Source organism: Hesperophylax consimilis, chromosome 28 (genome assembly GCF_061612785.1).
Source record: "Hesperophylax consimilis isolate HC1 chromosome 28, BYU_Hcon_1.0, whole genome shotgun sequence".
Taxonomy (NCBI): Eukaryota; Metazoa; Arthropoda; class Insecta; order Trichoptera; family Limnephilidae; genus Hesperophylax; species Hesperophylax consimilis.
Window position 1 is genome coordinate 17404693 of NC_142863.1, and position 22556 is coordinate 17427248.

The 22556-nt window shown below is 36.8% G+C and overlaps 1 protein-coding gene across 23 annotated transcripts in view; it reads right to left on the reverse strand.

Annotated features, from left to right (window-relative positions):
• Window positions 1–22556, reverse strand: part of shot (dystonin-like protein short stop) — a 644554-nt gene that overhangs the window by 174954 nt on the left and 447044 nt on the right. For all 23 annotated transcript variants that reach the window (XM_089648723.1, XM_089648721.1, XM_089648709.1 and 20 more), the window contains 11 exons: window positions 22301–22522; window positions 21607–21811; window positions 19850–19954; window positions 19521–19639; window positions 18928–19072; window positions 14217–14333; window positions 12632–12756; window positions 11273–11501; window positions 10200–10373; window positions 9223–9315; window positions 7710–7884 (listed from right to left, as the gene is read on the reverse strand). In XM_089648723.1, the coding sequence (XP_089504849.1) occupies window positions 7710–7884; window positions 9223–9315; window positions 10200–10373; window positions 11273–11501; window positions 12632–12756; window positions 14217–14333; window positions 18928–19072; window positions 19521–19639; window positions 19850–19954; window positions 21607–21811; window positions 22301–22522 (1709 nt within the window). The remainder of the gene's footprint in view (window positions 1–7709; window positions 7885–9222; window positions 9316–10199; window positions 10374–11272; window positions 11502–12631; window positions 12757–14216; window positions 14334–18927; window positions 19073–19520; window positions 19640–19849; window positions 19955–21606; window positions 21812–22300; window positions 22523–22556) is intronic.

Consider the following 22556-nt stretch of genomic DNA (forward strand, 5'->3'; position numbering starts at 1 on the left):
TCACCCCATAAACCCAGGCAACCCTGTTAAGTCACCAAACATAGCGAACCACTTGGGGTGACCTACGGCAAAATTGTTTATTTTTTTTTATTTTTTTTATATTAACTCCACACAGGAGGCCCTGAAGAAAGTAATTTCCCTCAGGGCCTATGTCATCTTTGGGGATGCTGTGTGGAGGGTCTTTTTGTGGAGAGGAAGGAGTGAACATGGGTCTTGAAGAGTCCCATGTTGTAGGAGGGAGGAAACACAGAGGCCGGCAGTTCGTTCCACAGCCGAGCTGTTGAACTTAAGAACGAATCGTAGAAGCGACCCGTTCTCATGTGACAAATGTTAACCGTGTACAAATGTTGGGCGCGCGTTTGGCGTGTATCCCGACTACGCACCGGTGCCGAAGGGATCAATGACGCTAGTTCCTCAGAGCATCTTCCATTGTAATACCGATAGAACAAGGGCAGCATACCTACCTGACGCCTGTGCTCTAAAGATTGCAGTCCGTTTGTTAAGATTGGGGAATCTATCAAACGGACCGCCCGTTTCTGCACAGAGTCAAGGGTTTTTTTCAGGTATTTAGGGGCTCCGGACCAGAGATGGCTGCCAAATTCGACAGTAGGGCGCACTTGCGATTTGTACAGGGTCAGCAGTGTTGGTTATCCAATAAATGATTCTCGGGGCGGCGTTAACTGTACCAAAATTGAGATGTTTTCCCGGGATGAAAATGATTTTTCCTGGTAGTCTATGTCACTTCCCAGTCCTCCAGCTAAACTCTCTATGTAAAAAATCACGTCGATCGGTCGCTCCGATGCGTCATTAAAGAAGGACAAACAAACAAACACACTTTCGCATTTATAACATTAGTTAGGATTATGAAAAATTCAAGCAAATGATAAAAAAATGTATAAATTATGAGAAAAGTTAATCACGAAATTGGTCAAAACCGCATATACAGGGTTTTCCAATAAGAGGTGTTATTTTGATATTCAATCGTAAAAGATCAATGGTTTCGTTGCTTGTGTGGCACGTAGCGCCGTCTTGTTGAAAGTAAACGTTGTCCAGATCAATACCATCCAATTCCGGCCATAAAAAATCATTAATCATCTCTCGATAGCGCAATCCATTCACCGTAACTGTTGCTCCAGCCTCATTTTCGAAAAAGTAAGCTCCAATGATGATCCGCTGGACCATAAACCGCACCAAACAGTCACACGTTGAGGATAGAGAGGCTTGTTGACAAAGCCACCGAGGTGGAAATGGGCCTCTTCACTCAAGATGATTTGCATTTGATTCACTCAAGTTAATTTTCATAATTTCAATGCGTTATTGAAGCGTGTATCGTTCCATTTTTATTAATGGCATAGTTTCTACTTGTCAAATGACAAAAAATGACAGCTTCAAAAGATCTACCGAAATAGCGGGCTGTTCAAAAAATAACACCTCTTATTGGAAAATCCTGTACATACAATTGACGAATCGCTCCGATTAAAACATATATGTATTTACATTTAAAAAACTTGTCACTAATAATATTCTAAGGTCATCGGGTTCCTGAAATTAATTTTGATTGCATCACTTCTACAATGGAAAAAAATGTGGGTGACAAGATATACGAGGAACTTTTATGGCAGTTTTATTGGGAAAAATTGCCTTCTGAATTAGCGGAATAAACACAGTACCACTTCTCTGTGGGTCACTGTTGAAATCAAGCATGTACAGTGCGCTCACTGTTTTCGCCGAATTTCTAAGAGTTGCGGATACTGGGAAGATATTAAATGGAAGACCAATTGTTTTCTATTTCTAACAAATCAAAATCAAATTTTTCATCAATCAATTTCAAAATTCACAGACCAGAATTATAAATAACACATTTATAAATATATATAATAAGTTATGATGTTTCTCCTTTGGGTGTTATTGTTTGTTTACAAATAAACTGTCAAAGTTTCCCAATCTTCTATGTAAATATAATGGGTTTTCCAATAAGAGGTGTAATTTTGATATTCAATCGTAAAGATCAATGGTTTCGTTGCTTGTGTGGCATGTAGCGCCGTCTTGTTGAAAGTAAACGTTGTCCAGATCAATACCATCCAATTCCGGCCATAAAAAATCATTAATCATCTCTCGATAGCGCAATCCATTCACCCTAACTGTTGCTCCAGCCTCATTTTCGAAAAAGTAAGGTCCAATGACTCCGCCGTACCATAAACCGCATTAAACAGTCACACGTTGAGGATAGAGAGGCTTTTCGACAACAACTCTTGGGTTTTCCGAGCCCCAGATGCGACAATTTTGCTTGTTGACGAAGCCACCGAGGTGGAAATGGGCCTCATCACTCAAGATGATTTTTCGATGGAATTCTAATAATTAATAATAGTGAATTTTAATAATTTCAATGCGTTGTTGAAGCGTGTATCGTTCCATTTTTATTAATGGCGTAGTTTCTACTTGTCAAATGTCAAAAAATGACAGCTTCAAAAGTAACATCTACCGAAATAGAGGGCTATTCAAAATAACACCTCTTATTGGAAAACCCTGTAAAATATTAAAAAAACAAAACGTAATATAAATTTATATATGACAAATTTGTGTTCCAACGTAAATCGGTCGTTTGAAAGTTTAAACCTATCAAAATAGTTTTTTTTTAATAATTCCTATTATTTTATATTTCAATACATTTCCATAGTAAAAAAAGTAAGATTATTTTTTTACTAATTATCATTAAATCACAAACAATTGCCAAACTTGGCTCTAAAAATCTTGAAAAATCCATTATTTAACTGCCCATATTTTATAATTTGAAAAAACAAATAAATAAAGTGGAACATATCCGTACTAGATTTTTGATACACCTTTTGAAAAAAAAAAAATTCAGTTTGGTTAAGTATTTTGGACTCAAATCCAAATTTAAGTTTTGTATGAAAAGACCTTTCCCTCAACAGGTACTTGTAGACACAACCAGTAACACCAGTCATATCAACAGATCGTTCGTAAACATATTCTAAGTTGGTCACCAGCATCCTGGCTTGAAATTCTACCAAACAACGCTGAAATATGCAGTAAATCACTTCCCACATTCCACTATATATTAGTTTATTCATTTTATATAAAGAGAAACAATTAATTGATATTAATTACAAATTTATGATCGTAAAAACCTTTTAGACAGGTTTCTGACTTCAAAGTACACATATCATATATATATATATATATATATTTTTTTTTTAAAAGAAAGACAAACATTCCCGGGTTACGAATAACCTGACAATATATTTGAAAATCTCCTACTACCACCACAGTAAGCTGAAAATGTTGCTTGAGTTGTGATGGAGGACTTAGCCAGCCGAGGAATTGAACACACTACGCCTGAGTGGGACCCAAGCGCGATGTCAACTCGGCCACCGACCGGTATAATACTTTATATTATCTACCTGTGTCCACAATGGAGTTCTGGTACCTACCCTGATGTATGGAAGTGAGGCGTGGAACTGGGAGAGAAAGGACGAAAGTAGATTGAATGCTGTTGAAATGAGATCCCTGAGGCGTATATGTGGTAAAATAATGTATGATCGTGTGAGGAATGTGGAGATCCGCAAAGAATGCAAGGCTAATGTAAGCGTAATAAGTAAGATTAAGAAAGGGACGCTTAGATGGCTTGGGCATGTAGAGCGAATGAGCAAAGAAAGGAGTGTAAGGAGGATATATGATGCAAATGCGAATGGTAGCAGAAGTCGGGGACAGATACTTGAGTTGGGCCATGTCAAGAGTCAGAATAATAGAAGAGTATGTATGAGACGATGCATGAATGTGAATGAGGCAAGAAGTGTGTGCCAAGACCGAGTTGTTTGGCGATCCGTCCTATCTCTGCCTACCCCTGCGGCGTGATGGTTAGTTAGTTAGTTAGTATTGTATATGTGTACAGCTCCCTTGAGGTGATTTTGCACAAAAACGGAGGTATAAAAATCATCCAAATACTATTATTATTACTATCAAAAACGTTGGTGCTGCCAAGAAATGAGCATTTTTAGTTGGAAAATATTTTGCCAAGCTGAAATAAGTTAATTTTTTAGTTTGATAAATTCATGTGGTGCCTAATGACAGGATGTGGCCTGTACAAACCTTTTGTATTGGAATTGGACCGATAATAATTAGGCACCATCACTGTACAATTAAACAATTACTAATTGATTGGATAATTAAAGAAAATTGAGAATCAACTCAAAAAACCAAATAATATTCTTTCCAACATTGTGGGAATGGGAACAAAAAAAATTGCATTAAAAATAACAATTGGAAGATTATCCAAACAAATTAAATTTAAAAATTATGATTTTATAAAAATGATAGCAATATAAATAAGACCCAACTGTAACCAAACTAACTAACTAACCATCATTCCATTACCGCAGGGGTAGGCAGAGAGGATGGACTGCCAAACCACTCGGTCTCATACATACCCTTCTGTTATTCTGACTCTTGGTTCACTTGACCACACCATGTCCCCCTCGGGCGTCCCCGACTTCTATATTTTCCTTAACCCTTTGAACGCGTTAATTTGCTCCGTTTTATCTATACCCGTACGCGGTACATATTTTCAAATACCTATGCACGCAATTAAATGTCAAATTATAGCATTTTGCCATGATTTATTGGACTATATAGACAGAACAGATTATTCTCCACAATATGAAAACAAATCCTCGTGTGTCAACACTCTTAGATGTTTATAAAAACAAAAACATAAAATTTCATACAAAGACGTACCGTATCTTTTGAATGTGGTCCCGCCATTCACTTGGCGTGTACGTACTTAGGCCACTGCGTTGATAGACACAAGTGAGACACCATGATCACTTATCATTTTTAGTTATGAAAAGTTGTGAATGACATACTAGTACTAACGCCATCCGTTGACAAAAATGTAAACTAAAGGACTAAAAGGCGCGAAGAGGCGCACTTGATTATCGATCTTTTTTTATGAAATACAATTTTATTTTTGAGAAATTCTTGTAGATGTCAGCATCGTGATAGTTCTACGAATGTCCAAGTGAGCAAGAGATACATTTATGACGAAAGAGCGCTGGAATATCGGTTGTCAAAGTTTCCGTATCAACTGTTGATACAGCCGCGTGTGAGTATAGACTTTTTGCCCTAACAACAGTTGATACGGCCGCGTGCAAAGAGTTAAACTCCTTTCTTTGTTCATTTACTCTACATGCCCAAACCATCCAAGCATTCCTTTCTTAATCTTAGTCATTACGCTTACATCGATGCGAATCCACATTTATCACACAATCATACGAGGTTTTTACACATACGCCTCAGGGATCTCATCTCTACAGCATTAATAATAATAATAATAATAATTGGATAATTTGTAGAGCGCCGTTATTGTTAAAAATCACCTCAAGGGCGCTGTACAATTTATTTCCTAGGATCTACTTTCAGTCTACTTTCTTTTTATACTTCCATCAGTTCCTTGCCTCACTGCCAAAGATGAGAGTGGGTACCAGGACTCCATTATGGACTGCTAGCTTATTATAAACAAACTAACCAACCAAAGCCACTTCTTGTAATGGTAGGCAGAGAGGATGGAACACAACATAACTCTGCCGTGGCACACACCCCTTACTTCATTAACATTATACAAGGTAGTGACTTTTGAGGGTCCTGATGTTGTTGTAGCCGAAAACAGTTTTTTTTTTTTTTCAAAAATTCGATTTTTTCGATAAAACAACATCTTTTTTTTTTAAAGCGGAGACGGTTTACACGTAGTTCCTGTGAGTACTTAGGCCATAGGCCCATTGTGCTATCTCCCATTTTACCTCAATCCTTTAACAACAACCCAGTCCCTTTAATAAAGTTCTCCAGGGTTGTCATTGGGTCTGTGGCTATGTCTTCTGGTTCTACTGTATGTCTCCCCAGGTATCTGAGCCTAGTTCCCAACAGGGCAGGACATTGGCACCAAAGGTGAATTGGAGTCTCTTCATCCTCTTTACATTTCCTGCATCTATGGGTGTTTACAACTACCAATACATGCATGTGTCTCCTGAGATGGCAGTGTCCCGTTAGTAGTCCTACCAGATCCCTCAGCGAGTTTCTGTCCATATCGAGTAGTTTCTTGGTTCATCTAGGGTCTGGTCCTTTTAAGAGTACTTTAGATTGTCCCATTCCCGGTGCCCTCTCCCATTCTTTGCAGTGCTGGGATTTGACCCACCTGTCAATATGTAATTTTGTGTGGCAAGCTGCTACTCCTACGGCTAGCTCGGATCCTATAAGTGGTGCTTTCGCCCCTTTCCTTGCTAGTTCGTCAGCCCGCTCGTTGCCCTCAATACCTTTATGTCCTGGTACCCAGATTAGAGTTATTTTATTGATGGTAGCGAGTTCTGTAAGAACAGTCCTGCATTCCATCACCAGTCTGGAGTGACATTGGTTACTTCCAAGTGCCATTAGGGCTGACTGGCTATCATCAGAACATATGCTTATGTTTTTATTCCTGTACCCAATATGTATATTCTCCTGTGCGCAGGCCAAGATGACTTTCATCTCAGCTTGAAACACAGTACAGTGTGTGTACAAAACAACATCAATAATGTTGTTTTTTTTCAAGCTTAACACTCTTCCACACTCAAAAGGCACGAGCTGCCACTGAGACTTGACATGATCCGACTCAACTACCCATTTAATTCACTTGTGACCATTAAAATCTATCTAGCATTCCAAAAATTGATATTGGATAACAAATGTCCAACAATTTTTAGGTATTTTAAATTATTGTCTCTCCTTTACACATCCATTTAATTTGACGAGTAATTAGCCTGTCAAAATCAATTCATCAAAACTGACACGAAAATTATTGCTCATGGAATGTATGAATCAGGCTTAACCAGGGTTGCCCTCTGGGTTGTAGTATATAATTATTTTAAAACAATATGTAAAAAATAATTAAATTTGACAAATGGTTTGTTGAAATTGTCCTCCACATTCTTCAGTCTCTATCAACATTTTTGACAATATAGCATGCAAATCAACAATTGTGACTGTTGAAACATATCGTTGACACTGTCCATCACACTCTCGAGACTCTTGAAATATTGGCTTGAAAACCAAAATCAGCATTTATGACAATATTTCATAATAATCAATAATGATCACTGTTCAAACTTATCAAATGGTTTGTTGACATTGTCCATCACACTCTCAAGTTTCTTGAAATGTGGGCGTGGCAATAAAAATCAGCATTTATGACAATATTTCATAATAATCATTAATGATCACTGTTCAAACTTATCAAATGGTTTGTTGACATTGTCCATTGGGCAGGGAGCAAACATATATGTTTTGTGGCATACATGGGCAAGAAAATAAAGCTATAGTTTTGTATGTAACACGAAAACGCTGATTTCGGAATAGCCTAGTTGTTGTAATTTCCCCGCAATATGACATTGTAACTCAACCTCTTTCTGCATTCAAACTTATCAAATAGTTTGTTGACATTGTACATCTCGTGAAAAAAAAACACTTACTTTCCTCATCATTGAGGACAATTAATAGCTACCAATCTAAAATAATATGACAATGTAACTCAACCTCTTCCTGTGTTCAAACTCGTCAAATAGTTTGTTGACATTGTACATCTCGTGAAAAATAACACATACTAGCGTCATCATTGGGGACAATAGATACCAATCTAGAATAATATGACAACGGCAACTCACCCTCTGCTCTAGCTCTGCGTTCGAACTCGTCAAACAGTTTGTTGACATCGTCCATCTCGCGCCTGAGCCTCTTGAGTTGCGGGTCCCCTGGGTCTCCCTCCCGCAGCAGCTTGTCGGCATCCTCGTTGAGGGCGCGCCTGATTGCGCCGCGTTGTTCCGCTCCCATCGCCAGGAACTGAGGAAAAACGTGACATGTTAGAATTGACAGTGTTCAACTCCCGGTTGCAGCAATATCCCGTTTTTCTCGTGAATATGATTTGATGGTTACGAATATATAATATGACACACATCATATTGCGTAAATGATAGTGCTGGATCGATTGAACATTATACACAACCCACTGATGAAGTTATCGGATTGACAGTACCCACTCTTTGAACGGGTACACATGGAAAATATGCCATAGAGTAGAGAAGCAAGATTAATGCAAGCGCCGCCCACTGCCAGCTATCGTAAGTCAAAAGTATCCGTCGTACCCAAGTGCGCATCACTCGATCTTTGATCAGGTACGTTCGTTTGACAGATGTAGGTAGTAGTTAAATGGTAATCTATTTTAGATTTCAAGGGTTTCAGGTATCTGCCATCTTTATTTGTCTATTGCAAATAAAGATGCCCGGCCTACAAAATTCATACATCTATTTTATTTTTTATTTATTGATTTTATTTTAGTAATTTGTACATTTAAGTTTACAAATGACTAATTAATTGTTACATAAAAATATACTATGATTTTTTTTTTCTTGCTTGATGTGGCTCCTGCACAACATCTTGAATTTTTCAATTGGGGCAGACTTAAGGTTTTCCGGCAGCGCGTTATAGTATTTCATCCCTTTATATAATATACTATTCTGGGTATTCGCTTTGTCCTTCTTTGGTAGCCTGATTTCATTGCACGTCCTAGTTTTATGTTTGTGTATGTCCTTGTTGTATACAATTTTATTCGAAAAATATTTGGGTAGCAGGTTGTTTACTATTTTGTGTAAAAATATCATCTTGTTCAAGGTCAACATCTGTTTCACCGTTAGCCAATTTAGTTCGTAAAACATTTTATTTACTTTTGAATATCTATTTCGTCTGAGTATTGTTCTCACTGCCCTATTTTGGAGAATTTGAAATTTATTTTGCTCTCGGTCACACAGGTCTTCTACACAGGAAAAGGATAGTTGAGCAGTAATTAAAATGTGGAGCAATAGTGGAGTTATAAATGGTGATTGCAGTTTTTTCTGAGAGTTTTTGGCGAATTCTTCCCAAAAAAGATATCTTTTTTCCAATTTTCTTTTGGGTATATTCAGCATGTTTGTTAAAGTTGAGTTTATCTATGGTCGCTTGCCACACTGGCGCCCATCACATGTCACGGTTGCTAATGATCGAATCATTTAAGGTAACCCAATCACTCATTGGTGGTTCGGTTAACAATGATCAGGTAATTCACGGTCGACCCAGGACTAGCATAGGATTATATTAAAAATCAGATATATAATTAAAAAAGGGAGGAAGGCGCATATAACTAACCTGAGCCAGGTCCCATCCCTTGACCACCTTGATGGTGGCGAAGATCATGTTCTGTCTCATGCGGAGCTGCTTTCTCTGCCACAAAGCCAGGAGCTGCAAAAAAACAAATATTATAGCAAATTCAGAAATTAATTTCGGATTTTAACTGTTGCTCGTGGTTACTGATGGTTTGGTTTGTAGTAAAGTTGGTCAAACCAAGCTTCAATCAAGTCCTCGATTTTACTGACAGAGAAAAGAGTTACACTTTTTAACACCAGTAGAGCTAATGCACTCCAGCGGGAGAGTGGCAAACTGAACATTAATGAAGTCCTCCTTTTTAACATGGTGAAACATTCAAATTTATATACACCGTGTATCGTTACTCGCAGTACATGCGGAAAACTGGTGAATCTACATTACACTTGGAATCGATTTTGTGGTATGATAATTTTTTTATTTGACCTTTCGTTTTCGAGTAAATCGATTCTGAAGTTTTTTTTAAGAATTTTTAAGTCAAATTTGAAAAGAATAAGTCACTAGGAGCTTAATTTCAGCAGTTTAATGTCTTTTATAATGCATCTAAGCATAAACCCGGCTACAAAAGTTTTTTTAACCGGTTGTGTGCCTTAACCGCGTTTACGTGCTCTAGGTAGCCGTCCTCACAAGGCCGGCCATACAAAATGAGCGCGTTAACATGCTGTTCTATATGACGATTTTGCTTGTCAAACTCAAGTAATTTGAAAAATCTAAAATATGGAACCCACGGTGACATCTATTAGGATGAAGTACAAATAATTATAATATAACAGTTCACAGATTAATATTGACTTTAGAGTGATCTAAATGAAGCTTCAAGGTATCAGTGTAAAAAAATCGCGGCCTGTCGGTACATCCAAGCAAAATACCTTCCGGCATTTAAAGGGTTAAGCCTTAGTTGCCAAAAAAATGGAAAAATTAAGATCCTCAGATAGAAAAAATTTGATTGAGAAACTACTCACCCTGTCGTATCGCTCCTGCAGTGACTGTGCGCTGTCGAGCGCCTCCTGGCACGGAGGCGGCAATGCGAGGGCGGCGGATGGCACCTGCGCCTCGCCTGCACCGCCGCGCACCCTCCATCTGGTGCGACCAGATACATCCACCACGGTACACGAGCTGTTCTTCTCCAGGGAAAGCTGCAAACAAATAAAACATAACAATATTAGCACCATGAAATCATAAACTGGTCTCCATCAACAGAAGAAAACAAGTCAAAAGTAACGGGAAAGCTTAACTGTCCAATTTCAAAACCTAGTAAACCGAATAAGGTATAAATTTTTAAAATCACATGTTTTTGCTATTCTATAGTTTTTAGGCTACAATGCATACAATGCTGTTGAAATTTCGTACGAAATCAATTCGTATAACCACTAAAGCGATTTTTGGCATATTATGGCAAGCTTGCAAAACGTTTTGAGCGATCGCTTGTCATAATGTGGCAAATTTGTAGAACTTAAAAATATGGGATAAACGCTGAAATTTAGAAGAATTCATTGGCTTTAAACCGCAGTAAGCAGTTTATATGTAATATTCTCTACAATTGTGTATGTTGATGTGTTTATGAATATTGTTTACACATTGCCTTTTAAGCATAATTTTCTTTTTGTATATCCTCCCATAAACACGAGCTACTGGAGCTCACCTTATAGAGCAGTAGAATAATTATGAAAAATACAATATATAATTTTGTAATGTATACATATTATTTTGTAATAAATAAATAAAAGTAAAAATATGGCTTAAAATCAAAGAGTGACAACTAACGTATGATTACTGCCCGCGCAGTCAGTTGTAAAGAACCCGCTCAGTGGCTGAGTTGGCATTGCGTTTGGGTTCCACCCAGACGTGGTGTGTTCAATCCCTCGGCTGGCTAAGTCCTCCATCACAACACAAGCAACATTTTCCGCTTACTGTGGTGATAGTAGGAGATTTTCAAATATTGTCAGGTTATTCGTAATCCGGGAAGGTTTGTTTTCTTTTTTTAAAGAAATTAATTAAAAAAAAAAAAAATTGGAGTGTAAGAAATTGTACTCACGCTTCCGCTGGAGAAGGCACAGACCGCCACGGCCTTGACGGGCCTGGTGACCGGCTGTCGGCGCTGCCTGATGGGGTACACGTTGGCCGCCCTGGACACGGTCCTAGCTACGGCCTCGCCGCGCTGGTTCAGCTCCTCGCGCAGCTCTTGCATGCCTCGAAGCAGACTCTCGCCCTGGTCCAGCGTGAACTCGGACTGTGAGAATGTACTATTCAGGATCTCTTCGCGCCTGAAATGGGGATTATTTATTAGCGATGTTAATAACTGAATAGTTCACATCAAACTCATTCTAGCACAGACTTCTGCTTCAACCACATTCGTACATTGCCCGATGCATTCTTCAAGATAAAACTATTGACAATTGGGCTTGCCGGAGTTCCACTGACTCCAGATGGTTGGGAGCATTTTGAACTCTTGTATGGTATTCATAATTTTTTAAACTTGAACAGAAGTGTGAAATACAATAGCGCAGTCCAGTTACTAAATTAAGAGAAGTATCAGACCCAAAACACTGGAATAAAATACCACAGTGAACTAAGACCTATAAAAGATTCCGAATTCCAAACAAAATTCATATCTTCAGAATGAGCCGTTAATTTCTATACCCGCTATATCAACTTTCATTGATTTGGAGAAAACCGCAAAAAACTGTCACATCTCTAGCGTACATAAGTAAATGCATTACAATTTTTTATACAATGAATTGGAGTAATAAAATTTCGAAAAGCATTTATTTTTCTATATATGTCTAGCAATAATTAAGTAATTTCGATAAATAAAATGGATATAGCGGATTTTGATACTCACTTCGTGATTTTGAAAGTCAACAGAGCCGACATGGCGGGTTTAGAAACTCACGCGTAGATCATTTTGACACACGAGCGTGGCGTCAGAGCGGCGGCCATATTGTATTTTGGCAAAATAACTGCTTGTGATTCGTTGAATCCGATATAGCGGGTTTTGATAGTAACTTTCTGTACGATATAGCGGATTTGGTTTCTCACTCGCAGTTTTAACATGGTTTTTGGTCGTGATAAGGAGGGTTTTGAAACTCAATTTTAGGCTCCTCTTGTTGCTCGCAAAAATGTGAACAAGATGTCATACTCAGATCATTTTGTCAAAAAATCGGATATAGCGGGTATAGAAATTATAGGATTCATGTTATATCCATTAATAAATAATAGAGTTCAAAATCCATTGAATTTTTAAATTAACAACCAAAGATGTTAAGAAAACATTACATACATACTTCCACAATGTTAAAAATCATTAATCATCAACTGAGATTTCAGGATATCACGGGGCAATAATGACATATCAATAACGGACCCCATTATAAATACATAATAATAAACTCACTTGGCCATCCACTTCTCCCCCTCCTTGATCTCCTGGAAGAAGTTGTGGTACTCAGTGGTGTGCTTGAGGTGCGTCTCCAGACACAGCGTCAGCTGCAGAACCCACGCCCACTGTGACTGCATCACCTGGGGAATAACAATGGTATTAGAATGGAACTACTAAAAATATATTTAGAAAATGTGATGATTGTACTAATTTGAAAATAAACATGAAAGATATAACAGACTGAGTTTGGTTAGACCAGTAGGTAAAGCTGGAAATCAATTCTACACAATCATATTAACTATCAAAAGTATTCATCCTGAAAACATCCAAACTAAAGGAACAACTATTAAGGCGATGCCATACGTAGTAATGCAAAATCATGTGTTTTTGGTTTAAAAATTTGGTCGCCTAGAAGTGTTTCAGATGCTTTAATTAAATACTGCGAGTAGAATACATCTTGGCCTTTGAAATAATCGAGTATTTTTTAGATAAGTCTTTTTATGAGCCCAGAAAAAAATAATGTATAAGGCCTATGAAAACTGCTTTAATGTTCAAAATCTCCTACTTACGAACTCATTTTCGGTTATGATTTTATTGTATAATGTGGCAAATTAAGTTATTTATAAAATGATGGGAAAAAATTAAATATTTATGCCTGAACATCCACAAAATAAAATAAAAGGCACTTTTTGGCCATGTTTTTTTCTTGCATAAATCAAAACAAGCGGATGGTGTGAAGCGGGAATTTAAGCCTTATCATCATCTACGTAAGGGCTGTTATTGATGGCGGCTCGATTTAAAATATTACACGATGTAGTGCATCGCCTTAATCTAATTTTCTATGCTTACTGGGTTTCCTGTTTTCAGGCAAATTAGAGTTTCTTCATAGTGTCGTCTGCAAATATTAACCCATGTAGCCTTTATATTTTGTAACTTTCGTCGAACTGTCAAATTGCAGATTGCGCGGAAAATATTTTTGCTTCACATTTGATTTCATATTCCATGGTTTTTATATTCCACTGTTTTTGAAAGCAGATGGAATACTCTTCAGATTTTAGTATTACTAATCGCCATATGCAATTAAAAAGTCAAAATTATGAACACAAACAATGTTAAAGTTATTAAAGTCATTTTTATCACTTGAACTGTAATTACTACTTTATACAAAGCTAATAAACATATTTAATTGAACTGTTTTGTTGTCACTTCATTTTTTTCGTTTAAAATAAAAAAAATATTTACTAAAAAATTTGCAAACATTGACAAATATTTTTCATAGAATTATTTGAAATTTTTCTGGAGCATCTGTGGTAAACTTTTAAATGTAAATACAAAGCAAGGTGTTCTCTCTTTCTAACACTATTTAAATACCATAATTCAACATGAGAAAGCATGACTTTTATGAGCCCGTGTTAGGCTTTGAAAAATATCTCCCTAAATTGCTCCAGTGATTGATATGTGAAATGTAATTTTTATTTTTATTTTTTTATTTTTTTATTTAATAAATGTTTACATGTTACACAACTACCATACTAGGCTAATGCCCGTGTTGTGGTATGTTGTCGTATTGGCTTATCTACGAGTATTATGGAAGACCAACCTGCAAGTGGGTTTCGATGACGCGGCTGGCCGCGTGCTGCTGGGCAATCATGGCCTCTCCGCGGTCAATCACGGAGCTGAACTGCAGCTCTCTCTTCTCCAGGGAGGACATCAATTGCTAAACAAAAATACATACGTAAATATCATATGTATTACAACATCAGACGATTACCCTACCAAACCTTCATTTTGTCATTAACAACTTAATTGACAGTCCTGTAATCGTTGCCACTATTAAATTCCATGTGTCGACTAGGAACACAAGACAAAATGTAACATTCTTCTGCAATACATACACAATCAAGTATTAGACACAATCGCTAACCAATAGGATGCATGATCTGGGCAACAAGTTTAGGAGTAATATTGATATATTTATTGACTCCATTTATAGAACTAAGCGTAATCTATACCAGCACTTTGTTGAATCCTACAAATTATAGTAGCGTTGGTAATATAGTTTTAGTGATTTGTCTTATATGTAGTATTGTTCTAGTCTCTATATTATTTTATGTTACCGTTTCAGTTTACTGTTCAAGCTTTAAAAAAAATTTAGCTCACTAGGTAAATTCTGTTCTTAAAATCTATGTAAAACCCCGCTGGGTGTAAAACCAAGTAAAATAAAATTTTAAAAAGAATCGAATATAATTAATCATAAGATTTATAGTACTGACCTTTTTAACAATATATCGGTGCCGGTTCTGAGAATCAACCCGAATCATTCGACTTCATACTAGCCAAGCGTCCTCCCAATTCGACTAACGACCACATCTTTTTGTTTGAAAGATACTCTCTATGATACCGTTTAAGTCATTTTAAAATATGCCGGGTGTTTGCGTAGACTTATTACAAATTTGATTATAGATCCTTGATTGAATCGGTAATCCAATTATTTTCATGACACAATTACAACAGTTATTATTTTTTCTAAATGATCACAAATCACAAGGGACGACATCAAAAAAAACTTTGCATTGGAACGAGAGAAAAATCAAAATATGAAAAAATAAAAGAAGCAAAATAAAAAATTCGTATTGACAAACCTCGTTTCCGTTTCCGAAGAAGTGCTTTGCACGGCAAGGGAGAAATGAGAGAAAAAACATTTTGTATAAATTTGACAGATGTAAATGCTAATAATACGGAATGCATAAATGACCAAAATGAATTAGCGCCAGCAAATTTGAGTAAATTCGTGATTCGTGTTAGGCTTTTTCCTCATTTAGCCAAAATTTCAAAGAGCCTTCGAATTCATTACTTTTAGACCCCACCCCGCCCATATAATACGTAAATATTAATGTTTTTAAAGAAACATTTCCAGGTTACGAATAACCTGACAATAATACAGTAGCAATATATGTGATTGATACTATGAAGTGTGCAATTATTGAAAATTTCTCAAATGAAAATTCCTTTTTAGGTATAACGCTTAGTAGCAGTGATAGGAAACCAGTTAACATCTATGCTATCTATCGAAAACCCAACACAAATATGCAGGATTTTCTAATACATCTAGAAAAAATACTGAACGAAAGTAGACAAGATACATTAATATTCGGAGACTTTAACATTGACATATCCATATCCACACATTCTTCATTAAATTTTTGCAACATCTTACAATCTTACAATTTTTCAATACATAACAAAACATTTCCCACGAGAGTCACTGATACAAGCTGCACCTTAATAGATCACATCTTATCAAATAGGCAAAACATTCAGACTAGTATATCGAATATTGATGATCCACTTAGTGACCATAATATACTTATTGTTGATTATAAGAACAACTTAAAAAAATGTTTTAATAATAGAACCAAATCCCGGATTACGAGACCTATCATCAACAGTATGTCAGTAAAATCCTATCTTCTTGATAACAATTTCACGATCAACTTAAGCAACTCAGAAGACCCTTTTAAAAGTTTCAATTATCACATTAAAAAGGCAATAGAATCAGGTACAACTACACCAAAAACAGGATTAAGAAGTCGGGTACAACTGAATACTCCGTGGTTTGATTCCAAATTAAATACATTAATCAAAGAACGAAACCAGATTCACAAGCAGTGGAAACAAGACCCTGGTAATCTTACTCTTGTAACACTTAAAAAGAGATTGAGAAATACCATTACTAATTATAGGCGAAATCTAAAACACAAATATTATGCGAACAGCTTTCAACAAAACCAAAATAACCCCACTAAAACCTGGAAAATCATAAACTCTATTCTATCAAACCGAACACATAAACCAACTAACGAAATAGAATCCCTCGTGGTAAATGACTGCGTAATTAAGGATCCGAGCCAAATAGCATCCGCATTTAATGAGTTTTTTCTCTCAATAGGAAAAAAGCTAGCAGCTACCATTCCGTCATTCCCGGATGACTGTAATACCGTTTTTGTGGAACCGAAGGCTTGCCAATCCTTGTACATGGCTAGGACAAACAAAGATGAGGTACTGAGGATCATCTCTAAAACTAAGCTGAAAGCAGCACCGGGACTCGATGGAGTAACACCATCAGTTCTTAAGACTTGTAAAGAAGAATTAGCGGGTCACCTTACAGAACTTTTTAATTGGTCACTGTCCTCGGGAAAGTTTCCAAATGAATTAAAGTTAACGAAGATAATACCTATACACAAAGGAGACTGTAAAACATGTATCTCTAACTACCGTCCTATATCACTTCTATCGGTTTTTTCAAAAGTATTTGAGACCATAATCAAAGATAGACTCCTAAAATACATATCTGCGAATAATATCCTTACACCACAACAATATGGCTTTCGGAAAAATTCTAGTACTCAATGTGCCGCTTTTGATTTTATCTCCAACCTTCAACAGTATATAGACCAGGGTGAATATGTGGCAGCCATATTTATAGATCTCAAAAAAGCCTTTGATACGGTCGATCATGAAATACTCTTAAAGAAATTGGAATATTTGGGAATTGTTGGGAAGCCCCTAAATCTCCTCCGAAGCTACTTAGATGATAGATTTTGTCTTGTTGAAGTCAAAGGTGTCTCGAGTGGCTTAGGTAAAATCACATGTGGAGTGCCACAGGGATCAATTCTTGGGCCTCTGCTTTTCTTGCTATATGTCAATGACATAACTAAATGTGGTATCTCTGGAAACCTCCAACTTTATGCGGATGACACTGTAATCTATTATCACAGTACAAGCCTGAGTGACCTGGAGTCTCAAATGAATGTAGATGTCTCAATTCTAGCTAATTGGCTGCGTATTAATAAATTGAGCCTCAATATAAAAAAAACGCACTACCTAACTTTCGGTAATAAGGATTATGTGCCAATGAATATCACACTTGGAACTGAGAAGCTCCAAAATATAGAAGTCACGAAATATTTAGGGCTATTAATAGACTCTAAACTTTCGTGGAATTCCCATGTTGAGCATGTGAAATCTAAAATATCCCCAATAACCGGCGTACTGTACCGACTCCAAGGTCTTCTCTCTACATCTCTACTAAGGGCCACATACTATGCGATGATTCACTCCCATCTGAGTTATTTAGTTAGTATCTGGGGCACTATTACTAAAAAACAAATATCAGAAATACAAGTGATTCAAAATCGAGCAATAAGGAATATCTACCGTCTACCGTGGGATATACATATCAAAGATATATATTTAAAGACAAACATACTTCCTTTTACGGTTCTACCTAAATACAATATCACTTGTACAATATTACAAATCATACATAGATCCTCACACACTAACATCAAACCAGCATTTAATTCAGACATACACCAGCACAAAACACGGTCCCAAAATCTAATACACCTAGCATCGTCTACCCACACAACAAAATTTGGTATTAACTCATTACAATATATTGCATATAGACAATACAATGCATTACCTAATGAAATAAAGCAATCAGTAACTAACAAAAAAATATTAGTTAAAACGCTTAAAGATTATTTCCTGAAAATGTTTTTAAACCAGTGAATTTTCGCTCGCTTTCATATGTTGGTTTACTATGTTTCATGTGTATAGATGTCTCTCAGTATTTCTAAAATCTCTATTCTTAACAAAGTATTTTTCCTTTTTTATTTATTTTTCTTTTCCTTTTCAATATGTTGTATTTTTTTAAAAGTGTAATATCCTTGTAAAATGTATTTTATGTGTCTGTACTTCCCGTAATGAGTTTTATCTCAACTCATTGGGAATAATGTGTTACTTACCATGTTTTTTGTAATACATTATAAATAAATAAATAAAATAAAAAAATAAAAATAAAATAATGGAAAATCTCCTATTAACATCACCGTAAGTGAAAAATGTTGCTTGTGTAAAGGAATTGAACTACGACGCCTGTGTGGAAGCCAGATATGATGCCCACTCAGCCACTGACCGGTCATCTGGTTAATTTAACCTCACATTTCAGTCACTTTAAATGTGAGCATACCAAGCACACTTGCGAAAATTTCATCTCTTAATAATTACCGATTGTATTTATAAGTGAGATAACAATGAGCAAGTCAATGTGGTTCATTTAAGCCCAGTTTTCTGTCATTTGAAGTATCTATGCATTCAATATCATTAGTAACGACAAACTATTTACATTCAAAACAACATAATATGAAACGGATCAGCCAAAATTATGAGTAGTGAAAGAAATAAGTAACCAATGGAGTTTGTTTAAAATGAGTGAGTTTTATGAAGATGGGGTAAGATTGTACCTCGTAGTATTCTTCTACTGCGGTAAGGTTGATGTGTGGGTCTGCCCAGTCTCTGGTAATTTCTATTTGTTCCTTTTCGTTCAGCCAGTTGAGTTCGGCTGAAGCAGATTGGAGGAAGTCGTTGAGCGCATCCAAATCGGATAATCTGGAGAGATATAAAACGATTTTTAATAAAATCAAAGTTATCATGGAGATATTTTAGATCAAATAGAAATTTTAAAGATCAATGATGGTCTTCAGCGGCAAAATGATAAGAAAGCAGAGGTGAAGTGGATATCATTTCTATTATATAATGTACACAACAGACAGGAGTTAAAAAATTAAAAAGAAATAATAAAGAATAAATACCAACCGTCCAATAATGGTGTACAAGAATACTATGTAAGAACAAAACAATAAGTATGTAAATAACGTTAAAAAAAACTAAAGACAATAAAGTTTGGGTCAAGTGAAGTCAAGTTAAAACAAGAGATACGAGAAATTTAGTAAAATTCTGGGGGCTTTTGCTAAATATGTCCAGAATCTTGCCATTACAGTGGACACAGAGGAGTCGACGCATTTACACAAAGAAAGGGTTCTTCATTATGGACTACCTTTTGGTGGATGTGGAGAGCAGTTCAGCGTAAAGCTTCTGCAGTTGACTCAGGTGCTGGTTGTATAGCACCAACTCCTCGCCAGTGAAGTTGGAGCGGGCCTGCACGCATTGTTCAACCTGCCACAAACATACAAACAATGTAATTAATCAACAACTATTCATATTGAATCATCAATAAATTATAATTTCAAAGAGTGTTTTCCAGCTCTAAATAGGACCAATAAAACTCTCATTACATTAAGTTGAAAAGCTTTGGATGTAAAATTGACATGCCAAGTTTATAAGAAGATCTTCAGGTTCTCAATATAATCAATGTTGATCACAAACCTTGGAATGGAACTGATCAATGATCTTGTGTTCTCGTTGATGTCTGTCGAGTTCCTGCAGCACGGATGGAAGGTCTGTGCCATAGTCTGCTTCCTGCAGTTGTTTCTGGAAAGAAAGGAAAATTTAAGAACAACCATATTGTATTAGTACTGTTGTGGGTAAGAGTCCAATGTTGGATACACCAAACTTTGTATAACATTTAACCTGTCCGGGAGTATGGACGGAATTGAACGTCAACGTGCGCTTTCGCCAAAGGAGTATGGACGGCCATTCACGTCAAGCATCGCAAACTAAAATTTGGCGCCACTTTGCTGTAAATGTGCACCGTACTGCCATCTGTGGACCTATTCCTACAACTTTACACCATTTTAAAACACTTAACTTCATTATCGACAGAGATATAGGCAGTTATTCATTTTTGATGACGTCACACATACAAATTCGAACGTAAACAGAAATCTGCAACCGTTGATTTCGGCGCGCACGTGTTTTGATGATTTGCTCGCGGATTTTTAATAGTTTGTTGGTATATCTAGGCAATACAGTTTAAATTTAATGTGTTTTGTGTTTTTAGTGAGATTATGAGTTCATAGCGAAGTGCATGGCATTGTGTCAACACATAATTTTTATAGTTTTGAAACTTCTAACCTTTCTTGTGACGTATCCTTGTGTAAAACAGTATGAAAATAACTTTTTTTGTGTTTTGTGAATTTTTAAGCATTCTGATCGACGTGTTTAACCTTTTTTCCTTTTTATTTGTATTTGTCAGCGAGAAATTATATTAATTTGTGGTGATTTTTCTTAACGAAATCATACTATTTAAATCTTCAAAACCTACAACCTCTAACCTTTCTTGTGACGTATCCTCGTGTAAAACAGTATTAAAATAACTTTTTTGTGGTTTTGTGAATTTTCAAGCATTTTGATCGACGTGTTTAATCTTTTTTCATTGTTATTTGTGTTTCTCAGCGAGAAGTTATATTAATTTGTGGTGATTTTTCTAACGAAATCATACTATTAAAATCTTCAAAAACCTACTCAAGATGGATTTACGAGATGATGAAATCACTGATATTTTGATGAACAGTGACAATGAAGACGAAAATATCGAAACCATCGATGACCTGACATTATTTTCCGATGATTCCTCTTCTGATGACGAGGAACCCGTTGCCGTAGAATCCCAACCAAGTGCTAAACGGAGACGAGAAGAAGCCAGGATATGGAATGATACAAATTTCATTCCAACACTGCACAACTTCGATGAGAAAAGAGACAAGATACATGTGCTATGAGTGTGACGTCGCTCTTTGTGTACATCTGTGTTTCATGGATTTCCATACAAAAAAACAGTATTAATTAAATACTAATTTATGTAGATAGTTTAAAATTTTCTCCATATACTTTCCAATAATAGTGCTAAGTGAAAATAATTGTGTTGCATTCATTTTTTTACCGTTTTGTTCCTGTGCCAATGGTTTGTGACTCCTAAAAAACAATCCCGGTTTTTTTGCTATAAAATCTGAAAATGGTGAGTAAGATTTTTTTAACCATTTTTGGGTCATTGATACTATCATTATGCATACATTTAATCAAAAAAACATTTTTTTATTTAAAAAAAAAAAACTCACTCCCGGGAGCACGGCCAGTATCACAAAACTTACTCCCGGAAAGGTTAATAAAGGGTGCTTTGCCTTGCCATCTTGGTTTGTAGCATTCATATAAGTTGTTTGTTGAGCAAAATTAATCATTCTTACCAGTCTGTCGCGGCACCACTGCGCGCACTCCATGAGCTGCGTGAAGTGGTGGTTGGTGTCTGCGATCCTCGTCTCCAGCACGGTTCGGGTCTCTCTCCGCACGGTGGTCTGCTGCACGGGCACACTCACACCGCCCAGCCGCTGCATGATGCGCGTCTGGAATGAAGCACGCACTGACAGCCAGCGCTGGTGCAGGGCCGTCACTCTGGAAGAACAAGTATGAAAGGATTAGGCTCTGTGAGGCAGACCCATCACCCTGGTTTTACTTTATTCCCTTAAAAAAAGCCCAGTCCCTTTAATAAACTTCACCAGGATTGCCATTGAGCATGAATGTCTCCTAGTTCCATAATTTATTCTCCATTCATTGTCCCAGAAGGCAGGACATTAGAACAATAGGTGAATTAAAGTTTCTGCATCCTCTACACATGTCCTACAGTTATTGGTGTTTTCCACTCCCAAATGCTGCACTTGTCTCCTGAGTTGGCAATGTCCTATTAGTAGTCTTACTAGCTGCCTCAGTGATTTTCTAACTATAATAATAATGATAATAATATAATAATAATGATGATTTGTATAGCGATGTTTTTGTGCAAAATCACCTCAAGGGCGAGTTGAGCAGTTTATGGTTTGTATAGTTTATGAGCACTTTAGACTGTCTCGTTCCGGAAGTACTATGAACAAATAGTTTACTAACCTGGCATGCAAATCATGGGACTGGCTGTATCGCCCGTCTCTCAGCACCTGCACGTCGCGGAACAGTTCCTGGATGTCCTGGTCTGCCTGACGCAGGGACGCTTCCACGTGTTCCGCAGCTGCCTTGGCCTCGGTGGGGTGAGCGCCTCGCTCCAGGCGGCGGGACTCAGACTCTATCCGGCGCTCGAGGGCGTCCAGACTAGAGTCTGTCTGCTTGATCTCCCTACGAAAAAATAAAACATGAATATTTAGATCAA